The sequence below is a fragment of the Cyanistes caeruleus genome, chromosome 19 (assembly GCF_971803275.1).
Source record: "Cyanistes caeruleus chromosome 19, bCyaCae1.hap1.1, whole genome shotgun sequence".
Classification (NCBI taxonomy): Eukaryota; Metazoa; Chordata; class Aves; order Passeriformes; family Paridae; genus Cyanistes; species Cyanistes caeruleus.
The window spans coordinates 5,612,413-5,636,012 of record NC_141719.1 but is presented as its reverse complement, the minus strand read 5'-3'; the positions used below and the strand labels follow the sequence as shown (position 1 = coordinate 5,636,012).

Here is a 23,600-nt window from a genome sequence, read left to right as displayed (position 1 = left end):
ACGTTGGCTCTTTTCTCTTTCCCTCCTCCTGCCTGAGCTCCTTTAACTTCACTCCAAGATGCAAAGGGCAGGAGGAGGCAGCTGGGGCGCAGCGGTCCTGCCTGTGCCCTGCCATCCCGCAGGCACTATTGGACCAAAAGCAGCTTCAGCTGTTTCCTTTGCTGCTGCCTTTCTTCCTTATCACGGGCCCTTGCTCAAACCAGCCTTGCTGGAGCTGGGTTTTGTTTCCTGCCAGGGTACCCAAAATGTGCTCTGCATCTGCCCTTCCAAGAAACTCGCTCGTGGGGCTGTGCTGCTCACACCCCCTTGCCAAGGGGATGGCTGTGACACAGGCAGTAGATCCCCCGGTCCTGGGGCCATACCACAACACGCTTGCCCTGGTTTTCCTCTCTGCAGGCATTTGCTGCCGGCCGCCGTGGGATTCCTCCCTGCCGCTTTTCTCAGGGCCGAGCGGCTGCGGGCGAATGCTCAGCCGAGTGGAGGAAACAAATGAGCCCACCCTGTGCTCCCAGCCGGGTCCCACGGACCTGCAGCACAGCCACTCCGAGCACACGGGGGTTCCTCTGCCGCTGAGCTCCCCGAGCAGGGTTTTGGGGCAGAGCACTTTGTGAGAGACATGTCCCATGGCATGCAGCTGTCCCCTCCTTGCTTGCCTGTCTGCAGCTCGGTTTAACGTGATCCTGGCTGCCCTGAGGACCTTTGTTCAGGAACTTCACCCAGGTCCTGCACTGGGAGACACCTATGGTACCTCTGTGCCAGCCTCTCTGGGACAATCCAGCACCAGCAGCCCTGCACGGCCGGAGCGGCCCAGGCTTGTTGCTGCCTTGCTCTGCCCTGGCTGAGCCCAAAGCCCAGGATTTCACACACTGATGATCCCCTGCAGTTACTTCTGCTCCTCAATCCATGAGCAGAGAACACGGAGCCAGGGCAGAGCAATCCCCTGGGGTTCCCTGCATCTCCCCCCACTCGGGCCCCCAGCTCCAGGGTGCTGAGCAAGGTTCAGAGGCGGCTGGGGGAACAGGGCTGGGGCTGGGCTCTCATTTCCACTGCAAAGCGAGTTACCTGCCCTCTTCCCGGCCCACTTCCCCACGAAATTTCGATCTGAGGATTTTATTTTACTGTCGAAGCTTCAAGCACCCCTCCACCCTGTACGTCGGAGCAGCGCTGGGGCCGACTGCACCCTTCGAGGACTGTGCGAGGGTACAGGACGGACATTCCCCGGGAGCGCACCCGGTGCATGAGGCGGGGCGGGAGCAGCCGGGAGCGTCCCGCCGTGAGGGCCGTGCCAGAGACGGTGTCCGGCCGATCTCCGGTGTTCAGCGAGGATCGCGAGTTGCCGCGGGGCGCTCGGCTAGACGCAGAGAGAGGCGGAGGTGGCTGCGGGGGGTGGCCCCGCATAACCGGGGAGCGCTCGGACCCCAGCGGGGACCCGCCCGGGCCCGCTGAGGAGACCCGGCCCGGGCCCGCTGAGGGGACCCGGCCCGGGCCCGCTGAGGGGACCCGGCCCGGGCCCGCTGAGGGGACCCGGCCCGACCCGGAGGCGCCGCGCCCAGAACGCCCCACACGGGGCGAGAACTCATTTGCATACCCGCCCCACATACATTTGCATGACCGCACCTCCTAATTTGCATAATCACGCCCACAATTTAATCCTTATTTGGGCAGGCATCATCCCATCGCGCTGTCCCATTGGCGGCCGCCGGCCCCCTCGCCCCGCCCCCTATATAAAGCGCGCGGCGGGCTCGGTGCCGCGCAGTGCGCTGAGCGCGGCTGGCGGGACGGGCTCGCTGCTGCTGCCGCCGCTTCCCTCGCCATGAGCAGCGGCGCGGGCCCCGCCGCCCGGCTGTGCCGCCTGGAGCGCGGCCCGGACGGGTACGGCTTCCACCTGCACGGCGAGAAGGGCAAGCCCGGCCAGTTCATCCGGCTGGTGGAGGCGGGCTCGCCGGCCGAGCGGTCGGGGCTGCGTGCTGGGGACCGGCTGCTGGAGGTGGACGGCGAGAACGTGGAGAGGGAGAGCCATCAGCAGGTGGTGGAGCGGATCCGTGCCGCCGCCGGCGCCGTCAGCCTCCTCGTCGTTGACTCGACGGCCGAGGATCAGCTGGCGAAAGGCGGCGGGGCGGGCGCGGAGCCGCCGGTGGTCGGTGGGCAGGCGGCCCCGGTGCCGGCCGAGCCCGCGGCGCGGGAGCCCAGCGGTGGCGAGCAGCGGGTAAATGAGCGGCCGGGGCACTGAGGCTGGGAAGTTTTCGGGACACAGGCTGTTGTCCGAGGAGGAGGGGTCGCGACTTGCAGGCGAGCGAGCGGGAGCCGCTGCCGCCGCGTCTGCCCTGGGCGTCGTGTGTGGTTTCGATCTCGATTCTTTCTTTTTTTGCTTTGCTTTAAGCGCAGCTCCCCAGAAGCCCCGGGTCCTGCCGCGCCCGACTGCTTTGCCTTTTTTCTTTTAAATATTTTTTTTTTTTTTCATCTTAATGGTCCTTTCTGCCAGCTGTTTCAGTGACGGGCAGGGGCAGGTGGGCACAGGGGGTGCTTGGACCCATAACTGAGCCCCTCGAGTCCTGTAGCCCTTCAGCCCATCCCTGTGCTGCGGGAATGCTAAAACGGGGTGAGAAAAGCAACAGGGCCAGCTTTGACGTGCAGCTGAGTCCAGGACTGGACTGAGGGCGACTGTCACTAAACCACCCCAAAATACAACAAAAACCTTTGGCAGAGGGTGTTTTTTGGGGCTGAGACTGCAGGTATTGGTGGTGGTCACTCCTGCTTTGAGTGTGTTGAGGCTCTGCTGTGGAGTGGAGATGGCAGAGCCCTTCCCGGGCTGGGGGCTTTATCTTGGCAGTCAGTCCCCACGGATGCTTCCTAACTCAGGAATGTCGGCCTTAAACACGCGTGGGAGTGAGCAGTTGCACAAACAAAGTGATGTAGAAAGGTGAGGAATTGAGAAACAGCTGACCTTTCATGCCCCAAGCGGTTCCTAAGAGACGGTCTGGGAGATAATGCTGCTCTTTATTTACCCAGCAAAGACGTGTTTGTTGTTACAACAGGCATGTGGATGGCTCCCTGGGCAGCAGCCTCTTGGTGTCCCCAGTGTGAAAATCCTTCTGGGGAGATCTTATGACCTGTTCCCAGAGAGGTTGGTGCAGTGGAGCCTTCCCAGTGTTGATGCTGAACCCCAGGAAGACCTTGATGCTTCACTGAGCTGTTGACACATAGGGTTTTGCTGAGGATTCGGTGGTTTTGAGCTGTGTCTCCTGTGCTAGGCTCTGATGCTGCCCCATGCAGGGAGAACATGCCTGCTTTCCCATGTGTCACAGTGCCAGTGGTGCCTCAGGGCTGGCAAGACTGTCTGTGCTCTGCTTTCTGCTCCCAGACCTCTCCATGGGCTGGGAAAAATAAAAGGGATGTTGTTAATGCAGCTCAGGTGAGTCCCCTGCCAGGCTTGGGGGCTGAGGATGTGTGGTCCCCAAAGAGGATGGAGCCCTCTCATGCTGTGGGACCACTGCCTGCTCACTGTGTTGGCAGGAGTGATGGAAGGAGCTTAGGAAGCTGGAGATGCCCCACAAGATTTTGGAAGACATCCCCAGCTGGTGACACCTGATGGGCTCTGGGGAAAGCCTTGGCTGAAGATTCCCCACAGTCTTGGGGAGCAGGCTCAGGGCACAGCTCACACACAGTTACCACTGGCGGTTTCTCTACTAGTGGTTTCTCTCCTCACTAGAGCAGGAAGTGGCTGACATGGGGAGACATTGCCACAAGGCCCCAGACAGTTTCTCAACAGGTAGCAGCAGGAAATCTTGCAGCTGGGGGCAGGGCCCAGTGGAAAAGGCAAGTGGGTTAAGAGATCGCCCTGGCCTGGCACCCGTGAAGCAGGGTGGGAGGATGCTGGGCGGGATGCTGAGCCAAGCTGGAGCAGGCAGGAAGGGATTTCTCTCCGGTGAGGCAGGAGCACACTGCTGTCCTGTTCCCAGACACTGGCAGGCAACTGGTGCCGGCTGCTCCATCCCCCCGCAGCCCCATCCCATCACTGTGGGTTGGTGGGATTCCCTGGGATCACAGGGGAAGTGGGACATTCACATGTGTCAGAGTCCTGTTTGCATTATTGGGCTGGACTTGCCTTTATTTGTTTAACAAGCCTGGAGACGCTCAAGAGCTGGGAGAGCTGCTTGTGGTGAGCAATGTTTAGTATCTCCCACCTTCCAGCAGAATCCATTCTCTCTCCAAACTATACTGAGTCCTGCAGCATTGGGACTGCTGGGGGGCTCAGACACCCCCACAGATCCCTGAGGCAGTTGTGAAAGATGTGTAATGGGCTCCTTTTTCATTCCTATCAAACCTTGAGTGTGCAAATCCCCCTGAGGCTGCAGTGGAGGTTTTGAGCCTCCCTGGGGAGCTGATCCATGCACCCATCTGCAGTGCTGAGCCAGCGTGGTGACAGTTTCACACCTCTCAGGTCAGCCCCATTTCCTGGGACCCTGTGCCGTGAAGGTGTCCCCTCACCAAGAGCTGTGACAGTTTGTCTTCCCCTATGTTTGTTTCCGGAGGCTTCAGCTGCTTGGGAGTGTCTTGAGAAAGTTTCATGCAAACCACACAGTGTTCCCAGGGCAGCACCTGGTGCTGCCAGCACAGTGCTCTGCTACCAGGGCAAGGCATTTACTACCAGCCCCGGGCTTCCCTCTTGCAAATTTAGTGTTAAATTAGAGCCCTCCCTGCCAACAAGGCTCATCCCTCCTTGTAAAACCTGTGAGAGCCTCCCAGGGCTGGGTTTCAGAATGTAACAGGGAGTAGTTCCCCTGGCACTGGGAGCATTGCACTGGGGTAGCTGGTGTTTAATTAGGAAATGAATTAAATTTCCTCTCAAGGCAGCTGCATGAAAAGCAGCTCCAGTCGAGCAGGACGTGACAGGGATGCTGCAAGGAGGCTGCTTTGCATCCCCTTTGTATGAAGCCCGAATGTGTGCGCCAGATTTTGGGACCCGTGTGAATTTGCTGGCCCAGGCATCCTCAGAGCTGTTGTGTTTCTCTGAGTAACTGGGAATGTTGCTGCCGCCAGCAGGCTTGGTGCTGCTTGTAGGGCTGCAGGGAATTTCCTGGGACTTGAGGCTTCACAAGCTGTCCTGAAATTGCTATTGAGGGGCTGGAAAATGGGGAGTGAGTTCTGACATACTGTGCAGCTGGGGTCCCCACAACCCTGGGATTGCTGGTCCTGGCAGGTGCCTGAAGGTGCTGCAGAGGGAGAAGCATCTCTGTGTGCCCCAAATCCTGTTTCAGGGTAGGAAGAGCAGCGTGATGCTGCAGAAGTCCTCATCCCAAGCGGGCATCTCTGCAGACAGAGGCCTCTCTGCATTCCCTGAGTGTAGAGGAGAGGCATGGGATGTCTGTGCAGGGGGCTGATTCCAGCTTCCCCCCCCTGCCCTCCCTGACAGAGGTTGTGATTGCTCGTAAGGAGGCTCTGCTGGCTAATCCCTGTCCCAGCGTGGTGGGAGAGCTGCTGGCTGTGCAGGACAGGATGCAGCAGCTTAGAGAAATTAGGGGCATTTCCGCTGCCCAGCTCCGTAGCCACGGGTCTTCTCGCATGCCGGGTGTTGGCCCAAAACCCTCTTGCCTCACGTTCAGCCCAAAGGGGACTTTGGGGCTGGAGGGATGCTCTGTCATGGGGTGTTTGCCCGTGGATGGGCAGGATACGACCGCTGGAGGATTGGATGCATTTGTTTTCCTCTCTGGGAGGCGGAATGGTGGCTGCCTGCAGGGTTTCTGTGATTTGGGGAGGGTGCAGGCAGCCTGGCACGCTGGGCTGGAGGAGCTGCCAGCTGCTGATGGGGGGATGCTGAGGGTCTGGGTCGTGGCTCAGCTGGGCTGCCCTCGTGCTGAGTGCTTCTGCCTTGGCTAGCTGCCTTTGCAGGATCAGTGCCTCCCTCACTGCTGTGACCTACCCCTGTGTCCTGAGACATCTGTCCACCCTGCAGGGCTTCCCATCCCCCCAAAAAATTCACGGCACCAGCATCTCAGGGAGCCCAGGCTGCCAGGGCTTTGTTGGTATGGGTGGGAGCAAAGCCCTCCCTCCTCCTCCTTGCCCGGGAGCGCTGCCAGTACCGCTTGCTGGGTGCTCCCTCTGGCTTTGTCCTGAGCTATCGGCGTGGAGTAACCCCACACTGATGCCAAGGGCACTGGGAGCGTGGGTGCTCCAGAGCCTGAGCCCTTTGCTCAGGGTCAAGCCAGGGCAGGGATCTGGGGAGGTGCTGCCTTCCTCCAGGCTCCAGCAGCTCCTGTCTTTAGCCCTTATTTTGGGTATTGTCTGTCCCCATCATTGTTTGGGATTTCTGTCTGGGTGGAAGATGCTATCACACCCTGTTGAACCTGCTGCCACCTGGGGATGGGGGGGTGGAAGGGGTGAAGTCGAGAGGGTCACAATCCTCCACCCAGCTGGGGAATCCACAGCTGGGCTGTTGCACTGAGCATGTGAAGCTGAGACACGTGGAGAGCGAGTCCTGCATGCCAGTGCTGAGGCATCTCAGGATCACCTTCACTCCTGGCAGATGTGCTGGGTGCTGCCTGCACCTCCCTTCCCAGGGTGGCGGCCAGACTTGACCGTGAAGGAGGGTGTTGTGCAAGAGGATGGGACTTTATCAGGGCTTTATTGCAGTGTTTGACTTAGCAGTTGTAAATGTGTCACCCCAGCCTGTGTGGGACCCTGTGCCACACCAGTGTGTCACATCTGGGGTGTCAGCACCCCAGGGTCCAGTTTTCCCTGCAGTGGGCAAAGGTGATCTTGTGGTAAGATGCAAGAGTGCTGTGCAGGGGGCAGAGAGCACCCCGGTGCAGGTGTGCCTGACAGGGCCTGACTTCAGTGATGTTGTGGGTACCAACACAGAGTAAATGATCTCAGATGAAAGATTAAATACTTGCGCCCTTGGTGAGGAATATTCCAGCAGTTTGAGTGAGGTTGACTGCTGGGAGAGCCCAACCAAAGCCCAGCTTCTGGTGGTCAAGATAGGATCAAACCATTTTATATATAAATTGTAGAAGCAGTATTGGTTGCTAGGGTCAGAGCAGTTCTGATAGTGCCACATACAGGTGTCTGGTTCAGGTCACCTGGTTCCTCTGATGCTTCCTGGACATCCCACTCCCTGCTGGGTGAGCAAAGGCAGTTCCTGTGTGCCAGACTCCCAGGGATGCTCTTGCTTCTTCCTGCTGCTCACTGTGTGGGGAGCTTAGAGGGCACCAAGTGGGACAAGTGCATGGCTGTGACTGCCCCAGCAGGGTTCCCTGGCTTCAGGTACTGGTGGATCCACAAGTCAAGATGAAACCAGGTGCAGATGAGCTAGGTGTTGCCTCTCAGAGAGGTGAGCATCCCAGTTGCATCGCCCAGTGGAGCTGGTTTTTGTTTTGCAGTCCTACAAGGTCATGCCAGGGCATGGAGGTGCCTCAGCATTACAGCTGCTCCATCTGGGTTCTGCTCTGTGTGCCTCTTCCCTGCTGACAGTGACTGTGGGGTGCTCTGGGGTGGGGGATCTCCCTGACCCCATGGCTGGGTTTGCGATGGAGAGGGGCTACAGTTGGCAAAGGGGTGATGGAGGGGACCTGTTCAAGCCCCTGAGACCTTTCCAGTAGCCAAAGCTTCCCCAGTGGGATGGGGTGGAGTGTGGGTGCTTCCCAGCAGCCTGGGCTGTGTTTCCTCCTCCACCTTCAGTTGCAATCTTGATCCCAAAAGGAAGAGCGTGGTCTGGGAAAACACACATGATAACATGTTTCTTTAATGTTTCACTGCAATTAGTGTTCTCTGCACCTAATTAATTAATTAGAGCCCAGGGTCATAAGATGTTTGGCACCCTACATCCCATCTTGAGGTGTCAGTGCCCACAGATGGACACCCAAGGATGGTGTCCCTGCCACTCCAGCAGCTGTCTGGGGTTCCTGGTGCCACCCTACGATGCTGGGGACCCCAGGAGCCGTTCACCCTAAGATTGTTCCCATTGCAGGAGGAGCTGAGACCTCGGCTGTGCCACATGAAGAAGGGCCCAGATGGCTACGGCTTCAACCTGCACAGTGACAAGAGCCGCCCAGGGCAGTATGTGCGTGCTGTCGACCCCGGCTCACCGGCTGAGGCAGCAGGGCTGGCCCCCCAGGACCGCATCATCGAGGTGTGCTGGGGTGAGGGGAGCTCTGAGGGGTCTCTCTGAATAGCTTGGGTGCCTGGGAGACAGCTGCCCTAGGTCAGGAAGGCACGCAATGTCCCTGCTGCTGCTGGTGACTCACAGCACAGCCACCCGACCTGCACCAGCCTGCAGGTCCCCACCCCGGGGTGCAGCACTGTGGAGGGCTGGGAATGAGCATTAATTAGCTATCTGGGGGGTTAATTAGCAGTAGCATTGTCCCCGGGATGCCCCTGGGGTGGGGCAGGCTGGGGACAAGGTGCACGATGGTCACAAGTCCTGCTGTCAGGTGTGACCAGGGTGGGGATAAGCTCAGGTTTGTGCCAGTGGGATGATGATCCATGAGAGCAACGAGCAACTGAGCCCCAGCCCTGCTGCTCACCAGGGTGTGGTGCTGCTGCCTCTTCTGGGGTGAAGCTTTCTGGAGACCATGGCATGGCACAAGGGTCCATGTGCTGCTGGGAATTCCCTGCCAGCTTTGCCCATTCAATCTCATGCCAATCACTCAAAGGAAAATCTACTTTTAATGAGGTTTTTTTGGCTTCATTGCTAATCCCTGCGAGGCTGTGAATGCCTGTGGGAGCTATGGGGTGGCTGTGCTGGGATTGTGACTGGTTCCAAGGTGGGTATGTGATCACTCCATGGATGTCCCCCGGCTCCAGTGGTGATGTGGTGCCTGCAGGTGAATGGTGTGTGCATGGAGGGCAAGCAGCACAGTGATGTGGTGGCAGCTATCAAGGCGAGTGGTGATGAGACCAGGCTGCTGGTGGTGGATGTCCTCACAGATGAATTCTTCAAGAAGTGCAAGGTGGTGCCCTCAGAGAAGCACCTGACAGGTAGGCTGGGGCCTGTGCTACTGGGAGGGGTTTGTGCCACCTCTGCTGGCTCTGTGTCACCTTCTCACCAAACCTAAGGGTGCTGAGCTCTGGGAGGTGGTCTTACCACCCTCAGGCCAAGCAGAGTTACCTGGCTTTGGTGTCTCCCTGCCTGGCCAAAGGCCCCATGCCAGGCTGGTGGGGCTGACATGGGCACGTTTATGGCCCTGGGTTGCACTTTGGCAAGGTTTATGGCTTGGGGAGCAAACAAGCATCAGCTGCCCTTTGCTCTCCTCTGTGGCCCTCTCCCCAGGAGGATGGGGAAGGGGGCTCACTGGGCTCCACATCACAGCTGCCATCATGGGGATATGTCTGGCAGCATTCCCTTGTGCCACGGGGCTGGCTGCAGTGGGTGGTTAAAAAACTCAGGACCTGGCCACACCCTGGGCAGTGTTGTGTGAGCCTTGGCCATGGTACAGCCTTGGCTTGCCCTCCATTGGCAAGGGGTCAAAGCAAACACATCCTCACCTGATGCTTATCCCACAGGTCCCTTGCCAGAACCAGTTGCCAATGGTGATATCGGGAAGGTAAGAGCCTTGTCTTGATTTTAATTCATCTATGCCCATCTCCAGTCAGGGACACTCCTGTTCATGTCCTCTCTGCCCATGGGTGGGTGATGCCACCAGACACCACAGTGGTCTCAGGCTGCCACTGGGAAGGGAACTGGTGTCCTCCAGAAAGGGGGGTGCTTGTGGTGCTGAGTGTCGTGGAGGTGGCTGTTTTGCCTTCTGATGCTCTGGGGTTGGGAGCCCTCATGCTGAAAGCAGGACAGTAGAACCAAGCTCTGCAGCTACCCTCCTTCTTCTCCTCCTGCTCTTCCTAAAGCCAGGGCAGTCAGGCCGGAGTTTAATCCTTCCCCGCCCTGGATGGGCAGCGCTAGAGGTATTTATGTGCCTGGAGTTTACAGAGGATTATGTGTGAGGAGGATGGCCCCCTGGATGAGACTTGCAGTTCTGGAGGCTGTTCTCAAGCCCCAGGGCTGGAGCTCACACTCCCTCCCTGCTTCCCCCCAGGAAAATGGTGGAGAGCCACGATCCAACTCGGTGTCTGAGAGCCCATCCAGCCCGGCGCCACTGGCCATGTCCCCCAACTCCAGCGAGACCCACAGCGAGGTAGGGCTGGGAGTGCCGGAGGGGGACAGTGGCTGGAAAGCAGGAGCTGGGCTGAGCCCCCAGCATGGGGCTGTCCAGGGGACACACAGTGGGGCTGACACCTCCTCTCATCCCCAGCCTCAAACACAGGAGGGTGATAAACACCATTCAGCATCTGGCTCCCTCCTGGACCTCGACATCCCGCTGGCTGTGGCCAAGGAGCGGGCGCACCAGAAGCGCACCAGCAAGAGAGCACCCCAGATGGACTGGAGCAAGAAAAATGAACTGTTCAGCAATCTGTAAAGGCCCTGAGGCAGGGTGAGGGTCTTCTAGCCCTCCCCAGCCCCATATCCACCTCTCCTGCACTCCTCTCTTCCCTGCCATGGGCTCCTGGTGGAGATGTGGGGCTGCTTCCTACCACCCTGACTCAAGTGCTGGGGTTTGGTGGCCACTGAGCATCCCTGCAGAGCAGTTCTGGGACACGGATGCTGGGGGTGCCCTCTCCCAAAAGCTCATCCCCAGCGTGCTTCTCCAGCCCTGCCTTGAAGCCCTGCACACCCTGGTAGGCACAAGCAGGGGTTTGGGAGGGATCAAGAATTTGGGGTGGCCTGATGCCCAACACTCCTGGTCCCTACAGTCCCCACTGTTCCCTGTTTTTTTCCCTATCCCATCTCCATTTGATAGCCCCCCAAATTATCCTTTAACTGCAAAATATGAGGCTTTTAGTGTCTTCTACCATATCCCACCTGCCCAGCCACTGACCACAGCCAGGGTGTGTGACCCTGACCTGGCAAGCTCCGTCCACAATGACTCTGTCCCTCTGCCTCCTCAGCTGCAGGGAGGGGTGCAGGTGTCCAGCATTGGGAAGTGCCCAGCACTCTGCCCTGGGGCAATTTTGGGAGAGGAGAGGGTGCCTGGAGCCAGCACAGCAAGCAATAATAGTCTCCTTTGCTCCCACACACTCCAGGAGACAGAGCCAATCAGGGTTTGAATCCAACACTGTTTAATTTAAAAGCTTCTTATAGACTTTTTTTTTTTTTCTGAAATAAGTGTTTTTCCAATCACTTTTTTTAAAAAACTTTGTTTTGTGGAAATTCTTCCTGTGGGTGTTTTGTTTCCATGTGCTACAATCAGGTGTTGTTGTACTGTTGAGCTCAAGAGAAATTCTGTTTACTGGAATAAACCTTTCTGACTTCACAAGTCTGGTTTAAGTCTAAATCCTTCCAGAGCCTGAGGGGATGCAGAAGGTTTGCTGTGGCCAGGGGCTTAGGGGAAAGAGAGGTAACTGGGGGACACTGGGCCTGGTCTGGTTACCCCTCAGCACCTGATGGGGACAGGTTGAGGGGGCTGGGGAGGCACCAGCTGGTCCCGGTGGGGGTTAATGCCTCAGGGTGATTAATGGGCTTTAATCCCCTGGGGAGTGCAGGGGAAGGGGGGAGGGTGAAGCAAAGCTCTAATCTGGGTCTGCCAGCCAGGCTGGAGGGCAGTGGCTGTGCTGGGGGAGCCCAGATGTGCCCCCAGTCCCTATAGGGGTTTTTGGGATGAGCCTGGGTTGCACCTGGGTTGAGGGAAGGCAGGGGGGACCCATGAGGAGAGGGGTGCTTGTCCCTCTGAATGAATGGACATAGCCCTGGTAGCTCAGCAGGACAAGGCAGGGCTGTGCATTGCCTCTGTCTGGTATCTTTGCTTCCTCCCCTTCTGCACACTCTTGTTTTGTGCTCCAAATCTGCAAATAAACTTCTACCTGGGCACAGAAATGGTCACAGATCTTTGCATCTCAAATGACACCAAGTGTCAAAGTGCCACCAGATTTCCAGGGGATGTGCAGGCTGTCACTTCCTCCTGGAAGCTGGGGGAGCCCATTCCAACCTGTCTCATCCTCCCAAGACATGTCCTCTGAGGGAAGGTGAGCCCACATCCCCTATTTTCCCATCCTCATCCCACTGGGGCAGCAGGACACTCCTACCTGGCACGGATGCCACAGGGTGGGGCAGCCCATGCAGGGCAGGAGTGGGAGGCAGCCAGTGGGTCCCAGCAGCATCTTTTGCCTCTTGGCCTGCTCAGTGCAGCTGGGCACTGGTTCCCTGTGGGAACCCTGTTTGAGCTGTACTGGGACTCTCCCCCCAGCCTTTGGGGCGGGCTGAGCTCCAGGACAGACCCAACTTTGTTTTGGGTTGCCAGGGAAAGGCTGTTCCCAGCCGCCTGTGGAGCCGGGGCAGCACCGGCATTGCCGGGGACCGGGGATGCCAAGCAGGGCCCTTGCTGGCTCCAGAGCAACCAGCTGGGCATGGGGAGCTGCGACAGGAGATCACTCTGCCCCTTCCCCCTGGCTGCAGAGGCTAAAAGAAATTATTTTTCCCACCTTGGTCGGGTTTTAGGGGAGCAAATCCCAGCCAAGCTACATCTCTCCTGCCAGTTTGGCTTTGCTCCTCTGGCAGAGGGATGAGATGCTTCATGGAAGGAGCACCAGAGCCAGCAGTTCACCCAGCAGGTTCTGCAAATCTTGTTCTGGAGGACAGAATCCATTTCTGCCTGCAGCAGGTGATGAGGAGCAGGAGGATTAGTAGCCCTTGTCATGGTAATCCCAGCGGGAAATAGAGCTGCTCTTCACTTTATTACCACACAAAGCTTTCACTACAACTAAATCCACACTAAATACTTGTTTAAAATGCCATGATACACTGTTCCCACGCTTGGCTTTAATATTAGTCACAGGAATAATGTATTTACATTAGCTAAAATTGGAAAACTAAAGCCCCCAGGCCCTAAAAATATAAGCATGGCAACACTAAAAATTCCACAGACTGCCAATCTCCAAAACATCCCTGGGCAAATCTGAAAGTTATTACCTGATCCTCCATTACTTAAACAGATAATTTCTGGTCTAGGGTTAGCCATTAAAGCTGATGTTACAGTAGGAAAACAGGAACATCAGTTATCCTTCTTACCTTCTGGTCTCTCCTCTTAGCAGCTTTCCTGCTGTGGACAGTGTGTGTGTGTGGACAGGGCAGGAGGGGTCAGGCTGAGTAACTGCACAGGGAAGTTTATCCAGTGGGAGTCAGGCAAGTGCCTCTTTTTCATCTGTGGATCTCAGATCTACTGCAGCAGAGGCTGGATAACTCCTGCCCTAATATATCTGCCTAATATATCTGCCCCCCAGTAAGAGATATTTCCCCCACATTCATCCTTATCTTTATGGAGAGCAGAAAACGGAGTCTCCAGGCTCAGCAGAGCAAGTCCTGAGCTGGTGGAAGAAGGAAGCTGTCTCCTTTCAGTATGTTCTCCTTGCTTTCATCAAAGCAGCCAGGGAAAAAGAAGTGCAACAGCACTGCTGGCCTGAAGTTTTCAGATCTGGAGCACAGCCCTGAAGCTAAAGGGGGTTTGTCTCAGAAGTCTCATGCAGATCTCACCCTCCTCACCACGGCAGGGCTCAGCTCTAGTCTTGATCAGCCAATATCAACAATTTCCATCACATTAACTTGCCCTTTGTTTGTGCTCACCCACATCTGGGCTTCTCCCTGCCAGGACCCAGCAGTGCCCCTCTGCAACCTACCAGACCCCAGGAAACTGGGTTGAAAGAGTCTCTGCTGTCCTTTACAACTTCTAAACCACTTCTTGAGCTGCCAAAGAGAACGGCTGAGCCCCACATAGTGCTCAGGCACCTCGGATTGTTGTGATTTTTTTTTTTTTTTTATTTCAAGAATAAAAAAGACTGAGCTGCCAGTATATGAAACCTGCTTGCTGATGAATCCTGATTTAAAAGCAGTGGGAGAAGTTTCTTCTTGTCCAGGAATCAACTGCTGGTGATTTTAGGATCTGTTGGAACAGCACATCAAAGTCAGAGTCATTCGTAGCCAAACCTGTGAGTTAGTGGCTGTTCCCCAGGTCCAACTTTCAGGCAGCAATCCTGGCTGGCTGAGCAAAGTACAAAGTTGATAAGATGACAAAGCAGCTGAAGGAGACAGATGAAAACAGTTCCAATGTTGGCTCACTGGTGTCCTCCACACCCAGACCTTGCAACAACGTCCAGATTCTCCCTGGAAACCCAGGTGGTGTCTGGAGGTGTCTGTCAGGTGTCCAGCACCCCAACTGGCTGTTGCAGCTCAGTGTAGCTCTTCTTCTCCACGTGGTTTGTCTGCTCCAGGAGCCACTGTCTCTCCTGGTCGCTGACATCCAGCCTCAGCGTCACCTCCTGGAAAATGCTGCTCACAGCAACCTGCAGCACACAGAGAGAAAGCAGCTCAATCCCAGCCACAGGGCAATGCTGCTCGTATTCTCTGGGGAGATGGGCTGCTACTGCACCTCCTTAAAGTGAAGCTTTTTGAACATGCAGATACTGGCTTCATTATCCTGACCGATCTTAGCCTCAAACTTGGTGATCCCCAGTTTTCTCACTCCTGCAGGAGAAATCAGAGAGGCACTTCTATTACACGTCACATCTATAAAAGCACAGGACTCCAGTTGTGGGGCAGATGCATCCCTTACTACCCTGCTTGTATCACTGGGAATTATGTGCTGCCAGATCCCAGACCCACCACACCCCTGTTCCCATGCACTGAGCCACCCTCACCATAGGCCATCATCAGCAGAGTTGCCTCCTTGCCAAACCCTCTGCCACGGAAGCTGGGCTCTGAAAGAGACAGCAGAGTCAGCACCCAGTCAGGGGAGAAAAACCAGCCACACCAGACACTTCTCAGAAGAGGCTGTGACCTGGACACACCATGGACTGATCAGGGCTGAACAGCCAGGGTAAAGTAGAATAAAAAGCTGATGCAGGAACATCTGTCAACATCTGTCTGCAGCACACAGCCACAGTGACAGAGCCCCAAGCTATGAAGCAGAACTTAACCTGCAATCATGATTTCAATCTCGCCTACAGTCGGGTCCTCGGCGTTGTTGAGGAAGAGATTCACATCCCCCACCATGGAGTTCTCCTCCGCCTGCCCAGGCCAGCGCTCTGAGTCCAGCACAATGAAGGTACACTCTGGGGAAAACAAGAATGTGGCAGCATATTCAGAGTGTGCTAATAATTATTCATAAATTACCAAAGAATTAAATTAAAGGTGTGTAATGGACAGGGGAACAAGAGTTTTCATGTGTTAACAGCAAGGAAGAGTTAATAATTTGGCTTCCCACACCAGGTGTGCCTGTTCCCACCTGCAGAAATGAAAGAAATACTTGGAAAAACCCGTTGTGAGGGTGACACAGATACCAAGACTAGAAACAGCCTGTGAAAGAAAGGGAAAACTTTCTTCCCATGTCTGAGGTCTCTGTGCCTTGTCTTACTCAGCAGGAAGTTGGGCCAAAGAATTGTTTGGTGCACAAGAAACTGAGACTGAGTGATTCACCTGGTCCATGCTACTGCTGCTCTGAGTAAGGTTTTTGATGCCACCTAAGACAAATGCTCCAGACTGAAGTCTTTGCCAGCTTCAGTATTTTCCAGCTTACTAAATTTCTACCAGGCTTTTATAGGCAGTGATTCATTACCTGTAGGAGAGTCAGGGAACCAATTCAACCAACACACCTCAACCAGGTGGTCATAAAATAATTCAGTTAATCTAGGGGAAATACAACCTCCTTCACCTTTTTTCAGCAATCAGACCTGGGGAGTGTTGGCTGTGCAGGAGTGATGCTTAATGTTTTTTAGCTCAGCACAAAATTCTGTGCAAAATGAATCACTAGTCTCTGGAAAACTGCATAAAAAGGACACAAACAGCTCGAGGAAGTGGATATTCTCCACTTCCCTGAATATATACCAGCTGTAATGAGAAAAACAGTTCAAGCTGTTGTTGTAGAAAATCTCACATCCCCTCTGGTTTAGGGGAACCCACTCACAGGGCACTCCCAGCTCATTGTGGATCCTTCCCAGAATGGAAAGGACCTGCTCACCATTCCCACCCTCCTTCAGAAAGCACTCCACATGCTCACTGTCAGCGTCCTCCCGCCAGCTGCGCTGCATTTCGTACTCCTGCTCCAGGCTAAGGGGCTCCGAGGCTGTCAGTCGCTGCAGCTCCTCCGACTGCATCCACTCGTGGTACCTGGCAATGGACCGGGCCCCACATCACTGCCCCAGCTGCAGCACCAAAGGAGGATCCCTCCCAGTGCTCTAGGGGTCAGGACATCACAAAGCAGCTCTGAAAACACCAGCCCGGCTTTTGTGGTGACTTAAAATGTATCCACAAGCCTCTCTCCCTTATGTAATACACCACTCTGGAAATTTAGGAAGTTTGCCCATCCTGTGGCTTTGTCTGGAGTGCCCAATGCACACCTGATGTTTTTGAGTTCTGGTGCATTTCATCCCGAGCGACACTGACACAGCACCTCCTGGACACTGACAAAACACTAATGCTTTGTTCTGATTTACTTTACAAACTGTTGGCACGCCTAACTTATCAAACATCCACCTGGCTTTACACGAAGCTTTGCCCTTCCTGCATCACCAGGGAAAGACCTCAATGAACAGAGTGCTGTGTTCACTCACAGCTAGGTATTTCCAGCGGCACAGGTGAAGTTCTCCCTGACAGCAGAGCTGGCACAGAGCACAGTCCTGACAGGGCTGGTGCTGCCGGGCACGGAGGGCACCTCACTGATGGGTTCCCAGGGGGAGGCGGGCCATGCAGCTGGCAGACAACACCTTTCCTGCACCCAACACCGTCCTCAAGGGGAGAAGCGGATCACACCATGCAGGAGGGTCCGAGGAAGGCATGGAGCACGTACCGGGGCACGTGTGCAGAGGTGTAGGGCACCAGCGTCACCTTCTTTCCTCGCAGCACCGTGTCCTGGTTAATCTTCATGGCCTCTGCACTGAGAGAGAGACCCAACACCCCACTCCGTGTCTCCGGCGAGGCCAGAGGATGGGCCAGCGTGGCCTGACGCCTTTCGGGAGCGAGAAGCAGCTCTCACTGTCCGTATAGCCCAAGTCACACCAATATCCCCGTATTAACACAGCCGAATCCCGACGGGACCCCCGCGGCTGGGGGGCATCCGGGGGACCCCAGACTGAGGGGGATTGGAGCGGGAGGTCACGTGTGCCCGCCTTACCCCTCCCACGCATGCGCAAAGATCCCGCGCCCTCTCTCATCTACGGAATGCATGACGTCATCGCTCCGCCCCGTGTGACCCCGCCCCTTCCGTGCAGCGCCCACGTCCCGCCTCCCCACGGCCCCGCCCCCATTGCCTCGCCCGTGGCCCCGCAAGGCCCCGCCTCTGCCTCTGCCCCGTTCCTCCCGTGGCCCAGTCGCGATCGGTGCCGTCACCCTGTCCCCGCCTCTGCTCCGTTCCCGCTCCGCTTCTGCCTTTCCTGGACGCGCCCCTTTCCCGCACGGTCTCGCCCCCTCTGGCCCCACCCCATTTTCCTGCCACGCCTCTTTCTGGACCGCGCCCATTCGCGCTCACGCCCCTTGTAGGCCCCGCCGTGTCTCCGCCCACCCCCCGCCCCTTACCCTCACCCAATCGCGGCCTGCGCCTTCGCCCCGCCCCGCGAGCCGGTCACGTGCACGGAAGGCCCCGCGCTCGGTCAGCGCGTGCGTTGTAAGTGCCCCCGCGCGGGCGGGGGCGGGGCTGCCGGCACGAGCCGCTGCCGCCGGTGAGGGGCGGGGGCGGCCCGGTGGGCCCCGGGCGGGACGCGGCCCGAGCCTCACAGGAGGTTTGGGGACAGCGTGGGCTGAGGGATGGGGAGGGGCTCAACAGGCGGGGACAGGCCTGGGGAATGTCCTGATGTGGGGGGCTCTCTGTGGGGCGTGGGGAGTCCCCCTGGAGAGGGCGGGGGGGAGCACTGTTCCATCTGTGGGACGGTCCGGGGGGAGCCAGGCCGGGGTAGGATCGAGGGGCTCTGGTGCCCTCGGTGGGGCCTGGGGTCGGTTCCCTCCGCTGAGGGAGGGGGCCTGCACGGGGACACGCTGTCCCCGACCGCGTCCCACAGTGTCCGTTGTCTTGCTGCTTGCTCTGTGTTTGCCAGGCTTGGCTTCTGCGTTTTGAGCCGAGGTTTGTTATAAAAGGTGGCGTTTGAACTCTTCCTCTGAGGCTGGTCTAGTTATGACCTCAGTGAGCTATATTGCCTGTATTCCGCATGGGTGTACAAGCTTATAACTGGGTTTTTTAGTTGAGTTCAGCTTGTGCTGATGATTTGTCCCAGTTGGTGTGGCTGATGAGGAGCACATTCACATAGAAGTGTGAAGCCCTTAATTCAATTATGGCTAATCATTGCCACTGAAGACTTCTAGGAGGCTTCAGTTCCCCCATACACGTCTAGTTGGTTTTTTTTTTTAAACGATTTAAAGTTTCCCAAATGCTTCTACTTTGGGAATGTTGGTGCATGAAAAGCATCTTGGGGTGTCTTTTAATAGGGCAAGTATTTTCATTTGTCTACTTATTTCTGTATTTGAATTTAAGAGGAGTGATTTTAGGCTGGTTATTTGATTTGCAAGAGGCACATGTTTGCAAGGATTAGTAGCTGCATGAGAAGCAGCAGTTTGAGATCATCCTCAAGGCAGTAATTTTTCCTCTTGAGGTTTAGTTGTCTGGAACAGCCCCTCTGGCTGTTTAGAGAAGATGAAGTTTGGTCATCACATGCTGTGAAAGGGCAGGGCCTTTTGGTTGCTTTTCAACCAGTTTAACAGGTATGAAAACTTCTCACAGAGTATTGAACCAAGTGGTGCTGGTGAGTGGGATCTGTCTGAAGGGCATGATCCTGCTGAAATCTGTTCAAATACCAGAAAGCTGATATGCCAAAGCTAACTTGTAAGTTTTTCCTTTTACCAGCAAAGATAACACAGTGTTATGATGTTTCCCTAGATTAAAGGTAACAGAAGTTGATAACACCCTCCCAGAAATACGCTGTTGGCTTTGCTCTGGGGTTCCCCTCCCTCTCCAGGATGGCAGGTGGCATCACTGACACTGGAGAGCTTTACTCTCCCTATGTAAGTTCCACTACTTGAAGCTTTGGTTACAGGTTGTTTTTCAAAATTGTCTTTCCTCAGCATTGTGTTTGCAAGTCTTACTTCTTCATGGACATAACCTCAGCATTTCAGGAGATGATGGAGGTCAAAGGGTGGTTAAAGATGCTTAGTGTTTGTAGTTATATGGGGTTTTTTTACATCACAGATCACTTTTCTTAAAGTAAAGGGATGATGTGTATTTAAAGTATAGATCTGAAATTGCTAAAAAGAGCTTCATGTCCCATACCAGCTCTTCATCATTCTGCCCAGTTTTTTTAAATTTTGTTAATGTTTTCATCAACCCAAATTGTCATTGGCATAAACAGGGGGGACTGGGATATTGAAACTGTCCCACTTTCTTCCTTTTTGTTGCTTTATATAAATATTTCCCCTGAATTTCTCAAAGTTTACTTAGCTGCAGCTGTTACAGTAATTTGTTTTATACCACTTTGCTGAAAGTAATTAAGAGGTTTCTACCCTGCAATGTGGTGTCCTGTGCAACTGCAGAGTAAATTACTGCTTTCCTATATTACTGGAAATACTGGTTTTCATAGCCACAAGTCTTCACAAAATGTCAGCTTTTAAAAACAGCACTTTGTAACACTTTTCTTTTTTTTTAAGTGAACTCAAATTTAGAACCAGCCCTGAAATCTGTGTGTTGGATTTTCAATGCTTTAAAATTTTCATCTCCATGTTAATGATAAAATGTAGAAGAAAGTAATATTAGGCTGTAGAAATAGGTCACAACTGAAAAAATGGAGAAGTAAGACAGTAACTGGGATGTCTGGACCCTCATGGATTAATGTCACCTGATCTTATGTTCTTACGTTGTTATGCTGGTGCTGCATGAATTTCCTAGAGTAATCTCAAAGGCTGAGACTCTCCTCTTTCCCTAAAGATGTCTAACCAGGCTGAACCTTGCAGGCACCATTCTCATTTCTGCTTGACCAAAAGAAAATGATCATTGTGGGATGTTCAGCAAAAGATGAATTTGCTGTGCATATGCCAGTGAAGTGCTCTCAGGGTCACTGGGGAATAGTTCTCCTGATGTTAATTGCTCCATGCCCAAGAAAAGTCTGCTCATACACCACTCTTTACTGGCTTTCCTCTGGAGGGACTCTGACCTATATTTAAAAAAAAACCAAAACACTAAAGCACAACAACTCTGGCAGTTTTTGATCTTGAATTGAGCTAAATGCATAGTGTGGGGAGTCCTGTGCAAGTGCAGAGTTCTCTTTTGTCTCTGGACATTGGAAAAGCTCATTGCCACAGAAGATAAAATCTTTTCCCTTCAGGAAGTAAAATCCCTCCTTTAGAATATGTTCAGCTTCTTACTGAAAATAAAAAAAAGTAAAATGGCAAGCAGGCTTTGAATTAGAATTCTCATTGGATATTTCCTGCTTGACATAAATAAAAGGTCCTGAAAGATACATAGTCATAACTACTTGTGTTCAGGTTAGAAAAAAATGGAGAGACCCCAGCCCACAGCACAGACCTTCTGGTAGAAGGCAGTGATTTGAAAACAAACAAACAAACAAAAAAATCTCATGTATTTTATAACTTTACAACCTAGAGAGAAAAAAATAATTTGAAATAATTAGAAAAATGGAAGGATATATCAGTTTCTCCAGAAATGTGCTGGCACCCACATTGTTCTCTCTGGATTTCGGTCCCCTCCTCCAGTTATTTATCACATGGACTTGTTTTCATCCTGCTGGCTCAGGGATTGCCCTCTCCATCTAAATCAGGTTGGTTGTGAGGTGTTTTGGATGATTCCAGGCATACTCTGATGCTGGATCATGTGGCTGATTGCAGGTTGGCCTGGTGTATATGTTCAACCTCATCGTGGGAACAGGAGCCCTGACCATGCCCAAGGCCTTTGCCACAGCAGGGTGGCTTGTCAGCCTCATCCTCCTGATGTTCTTGGGATTTATGAGGTAGGATGTGTGTGTGTCTTTAGGGGACTGGGAGGTTCAGCTGGGTGTGGACAGTGTAAAGACTTTTGCTGTTTTCCTGTGTGCTCTGTCCCCCTGCTGAGTGCTGGTTTCTGTGGTGGTGTTGTGGACCTGATTTAGAGGGATGTACTTCCTGCCTCTCTGGTACATACCATTTCCTGACTTATGGGGAGGACTTTTCCTCCAGTCCAGAGTCTTTTGGGATCTGTATCTCAGCTACCTTTTTGACATTGTCTTCATTATGGATACATTCCATGCTTGCTTCTGTCACAGGTCAGTTCCCCAAACACCAACCAGGTCACAGGTGGCACAGAGTCAAGTCTTTGCTTTGTGATTTGCATATGTGTAAGTTTTCTCTTGGCTTCTGGCAATTCTCTCACAGCTGCAAGAGTGTCAGGAACACAAATTCCTGTATAGCCAGGCCTGTTTTAGCTCCTCCAGACCTTTGCTGCTCAAGACCTTGGAGATGGCCTCCTGTTTGTTGAGCTGGTTCACTGTGAGCCCCTGCCCAGGTGCCTCCCTTCTGGAGCAGCAGATGGAGCTGAAGGCTGTGGATACAGCACTGAATTCTAAGGAGTTACTGCTACAATTGCCATCTTCTGGTGGGCTGGGAATCCCTGCTTGCTTCTTGCTTGGTTTTAATATAAAATAAAACAAAATTCTCTCCTACCATTTGTACAAATGGACTTTTGAAGTGCCAGCTTTTTCAGTAACCAGCTCTGCCAGCCTGAACGTGCCTTTGGTTTGGAGACAGAGCCTTTGGGATCTGTTCTGTGCTGCTCTTCAGGGACACTGTATGGTCAAATGCTTGTGAGTGCCCCACCTCAGAGCTGGGTGCTGCAAAGGCTTGGTAAAATGATATCTGTGGTCTTACCAGTAACTGGGAGCTTTAGAAGCAATTCCTTTTAGTTACTGTCATAGAGTGACTTTGTGATGCTTGTATCCCCAGTCATGTTGTTTGTTATGTATTAAGTTCTGCACCTTTAAAACTGGCTCTGAGAGTGAACGGGGGGGAAAGAAGTGTTCAGTTTGTGTTGAGAAAGAGCCCTCACTCCCCCACATCCTGCTCCTGGACTCTGCTGTCTGCAGCGGGACAGAGCTCTCCTTTGCTGTTAGTTTTAGCTAGCTGAGGCAGAGAAGTTCCCTGGACTGTTTTTTTTCCTTTTTCCTTGAATCTGTTCAAACCTGCTCTGGACTGAAAACCCAGACAAACACAGGAACTCACGCCTGTGGCCCACCAGGGCCTGGGCTTTGGCACGTTCCAGTGCCAGAGGGACTGAGACTGAGCGAGCTGGGCTACACCTCATGACAAGCACTTTTCTGGATGTGCCATCTCTTTGAACAGCAGGAGGTTTTATTGTTTAATATTATTCAATTTCTGTTAAGTAAACAGTTTTTTTCCACCTTTCTCTAAGGAAATCTTTTCCCAAACCAGTTGGGGAAGGGGCTGCTTGAATTTGCTTTCTGGTGGGACCCCATTTGGAGGTTTTCTCCCAAATTTGCCCTAAACCAGGACCATTAGTTTAAAAGTATAAATTAAATATGTGGAATTCAGCACCAGCAGACCATCCTTCAAGGTCAGCAAGAGAGCACAAACCTCCAAATCTGTGCACCAGAACTGCACTGGATTAAGCTGAGAAGACACAGCTCAAAGTGCTGCATGCCTTGGGAGCTCTGTTGCTTTTATTTTGGTACTTGTGACTTCCTCATGCCCACTGCGTGCCTTTGGTGCAGGAAAAGCCTGAGCGGAAATTGCTACACAGGCCTCAGCACTTTTATTCTTGTAAAACCAATCTCTTATTTGAGCTTGATAGGTGAGTCCAGTTCCTGAAGCAGTGAGAAGCCACTTTAAAGCCTTAAGTAAGATTGATTTATGGGGGTTTTAAAAATTATTGATTAATATTATAGGGCTGGTTTTAGCTGAGATAATGATATTCTTTCCATCAGTGGGTTTCCCTGTCTCCCTGGACATCTTTTTCACTGGCCTCCAGTATTTGTTTGCATGTGTAATATGTGATGTGCTCCTTGTTCTTGTATTGCTGCTTTGGTTCTGATACCATGTGTAAGATTCTTTAAGAGACCAGAGTCCTTTGCCATGAGCAAAGATTAGAACTGGGTTTGTCCTAGGTTCTAAAAAGAGGAAGGAAACTTGCTTTCTTGCAAAGGTCAAAGTTCTCTTGTTGCCTTCAACACACAGGAACACCACAAATGTGCCTTCCAAATATCTAAAGTGTCATATTATATCTGAAAGTGTGTTATAGTTTACTGTATATTGTGATCTGTTTGAACACCTGAATCTCAAGAGCAAAAGGGAGCAATAAACTGAGATGAAGCATTATGAAAACAGTGTAGGGGGGAGCTGGTAAAAGGATTGTTTTGGTTTGTTTGTTTGCTCCTACAAACAGATGGGAATTATTCTCCATCTCTCTTCAGGGACAGTTCTTGACTATTACTGATGATCTCAATTCTTCTCTCTGTAGCTATATGACTACGACCTTTGTGGTGGAAGCCATGGCTGCTGCAAATGCCCAGCTGAGATGGAAGAGAATGGAAAAACGCAAGGTTTGTGTGAGGTTTAATTCTCCTTTTCCTCCTGTTGTTCT

The 23,600-nt window shown here is 53.4% G+C and overlaps 3 protein-coding genes across 21 annotated transcripts in view; 2 read left to right on the top strand and 1 right to left on the bottom strand.

Annotated features, from left to right (window-relative positions):
• The first annotated feature begins 1,689 nt into the window (after positions 1 to 1,689).
• Positions 1,690 to 11,306, top strand: NHERF1 (NHERF family PDZ scaffold protein 1). The gene is made up of 6 exons (XM_023938659.2): positions 1,690 to 2,206; positions 7,967 to 8,128; positions 8,823 to 8,976; positions 9,502 to 9,542; positions 10,029 to 10,127; positions 10,245 to 11,306. Exons 1-6 carry the CDS (start codon positions 1,814 to 1,816, stop codon positions 10,407 to 10,409), a joined length of 1,014 nt encoding a protein of 337 aa, XP_023794427.2. The 5' UTR covers positions 1,690 to 1,813; the 3' UTR covers positions 10,410 to 11,306.
• Positions 2,300 to 23,600, top strand: part of SLC38A12 (solute carrier family 38 member 12) — a 59,577-nt gene continuing 38,276 nt past the window's right edge. For 2 of the 14 annotated variants that reach the window (XM_086857753.1, XM_086857745.1), the window contains exons 1-5: positions 2,300 to 2,317; positions 17,642 to 17,691; positions 18,900 to 19,024; positions 20,858 to 20,979; positions 23,478 to 23,559. In XM_086857753.1, the coding sequence (XP_086713879.1) occupies positions 18,980 to 19,024; positions 20,858 to 20,979; positions 23,478 to 23,559 (249 nt within the window). In that variant the 5' untranslated portion in view covers positions 2,300 to 2,317; positions 17,642 to 17,691; positions 18,900 to 18,979. Of the gene's footprint in view, positions 2,318 to 17,214; positions 18,090 to 18,615; positions 18,725 to 18,880; positions 19,025 to 20,857; positions 20,980 to 23,477; positions 23,560 to 23,600 lie in introns of those variants that run through there. The other 12 variants (XM_086857757.1, XM_086857748.1, XM_086857755.1 and 9 more) reach the window with 11 other exon arrangements.
• Positions 13,775 to 17,308, bottom strand: NAT9 (N-acetyltransferase 9). 6 transcript variants are annotated; one of them, XM_023938658.2, is made up of 6 exons: positions 16,588 to 17,308; positions 15,996 to 16,144; positions 14,956 to 15,090; positions 14,677 to 14,736; positions 14,409 to 14,503; positions 13,775 to 14,322 (listed from the first exon to the last, which is right to left on the bottom strand). In XM_023938658.2, the coding sequence occupies exons 2-6, from the start codon at positions 16,129 to 16,131 to the stop codon at positions 14,176 to 14,178; spliced, it is 573 nt and encodes a 190-aa protein (XP_023794426.2). In that variant the 5' UTR covers positions 16,132 to 16,144; positions 16,588 to 17,308; the 3' UTR covers positions 13,775 to 14,175. The 6 variants fall into 6 exon arrangements, with proteins under 6 accessions (XP_023794426.2, XP_023794424.2, XP_023794423.2 ...); XM_023938656.2 differs by having other exon boundaries at positions 16,035 to 16,144; positions 16,824 to 17,209; XM_023938655.2 differs by having other exon boundaries at positions 16,824 to 17,189.

Coding starts and splice junctions, on each gene's coding strand:
- NAT9 (XM_023938655.2), bottom strand. CDS start 16,900: ATGAAGATTAACCAGGACACGGTGCTGCGAGGAAAGAAGGTGACGCTG. Junction 16,145..16,823: donor ACCTCTGCACACGTGCCCCG/GTACGTGCTCCA, acceptor GTCCATTGCCAG/GTACCACGAGTGGATGCAGT. Junction 14,323..14,408: donor AAAAGCTTCACTTTAAGGAG/GTGCAGTAGCAG, acceptor TGTGTGCTGCAG/GTTGCTGTGAGCAGCATTTT.
- NHERF1 (XM_023938659.2), top strand. CDS start 1,814: ATGAGCAGCGGCGCGGGCCCCGCCGCCCGGCTGTGCCGCCTGGAGCGC. Junction 8,977..9,501: donor CTCAGAGAAGCACCTGACAG/GTAGGCTGGGGC, acceptor CTTATCCCACAG/GTCCCTTGCCAGAACCAGTT. Junction 9,543..10,028: donor CCAATGGTGATATCGGGAAG/GTAAGAGCCTTG, acceptor GCTTCCCCCCAG/GAAAATGGTGGAGAGCCACG.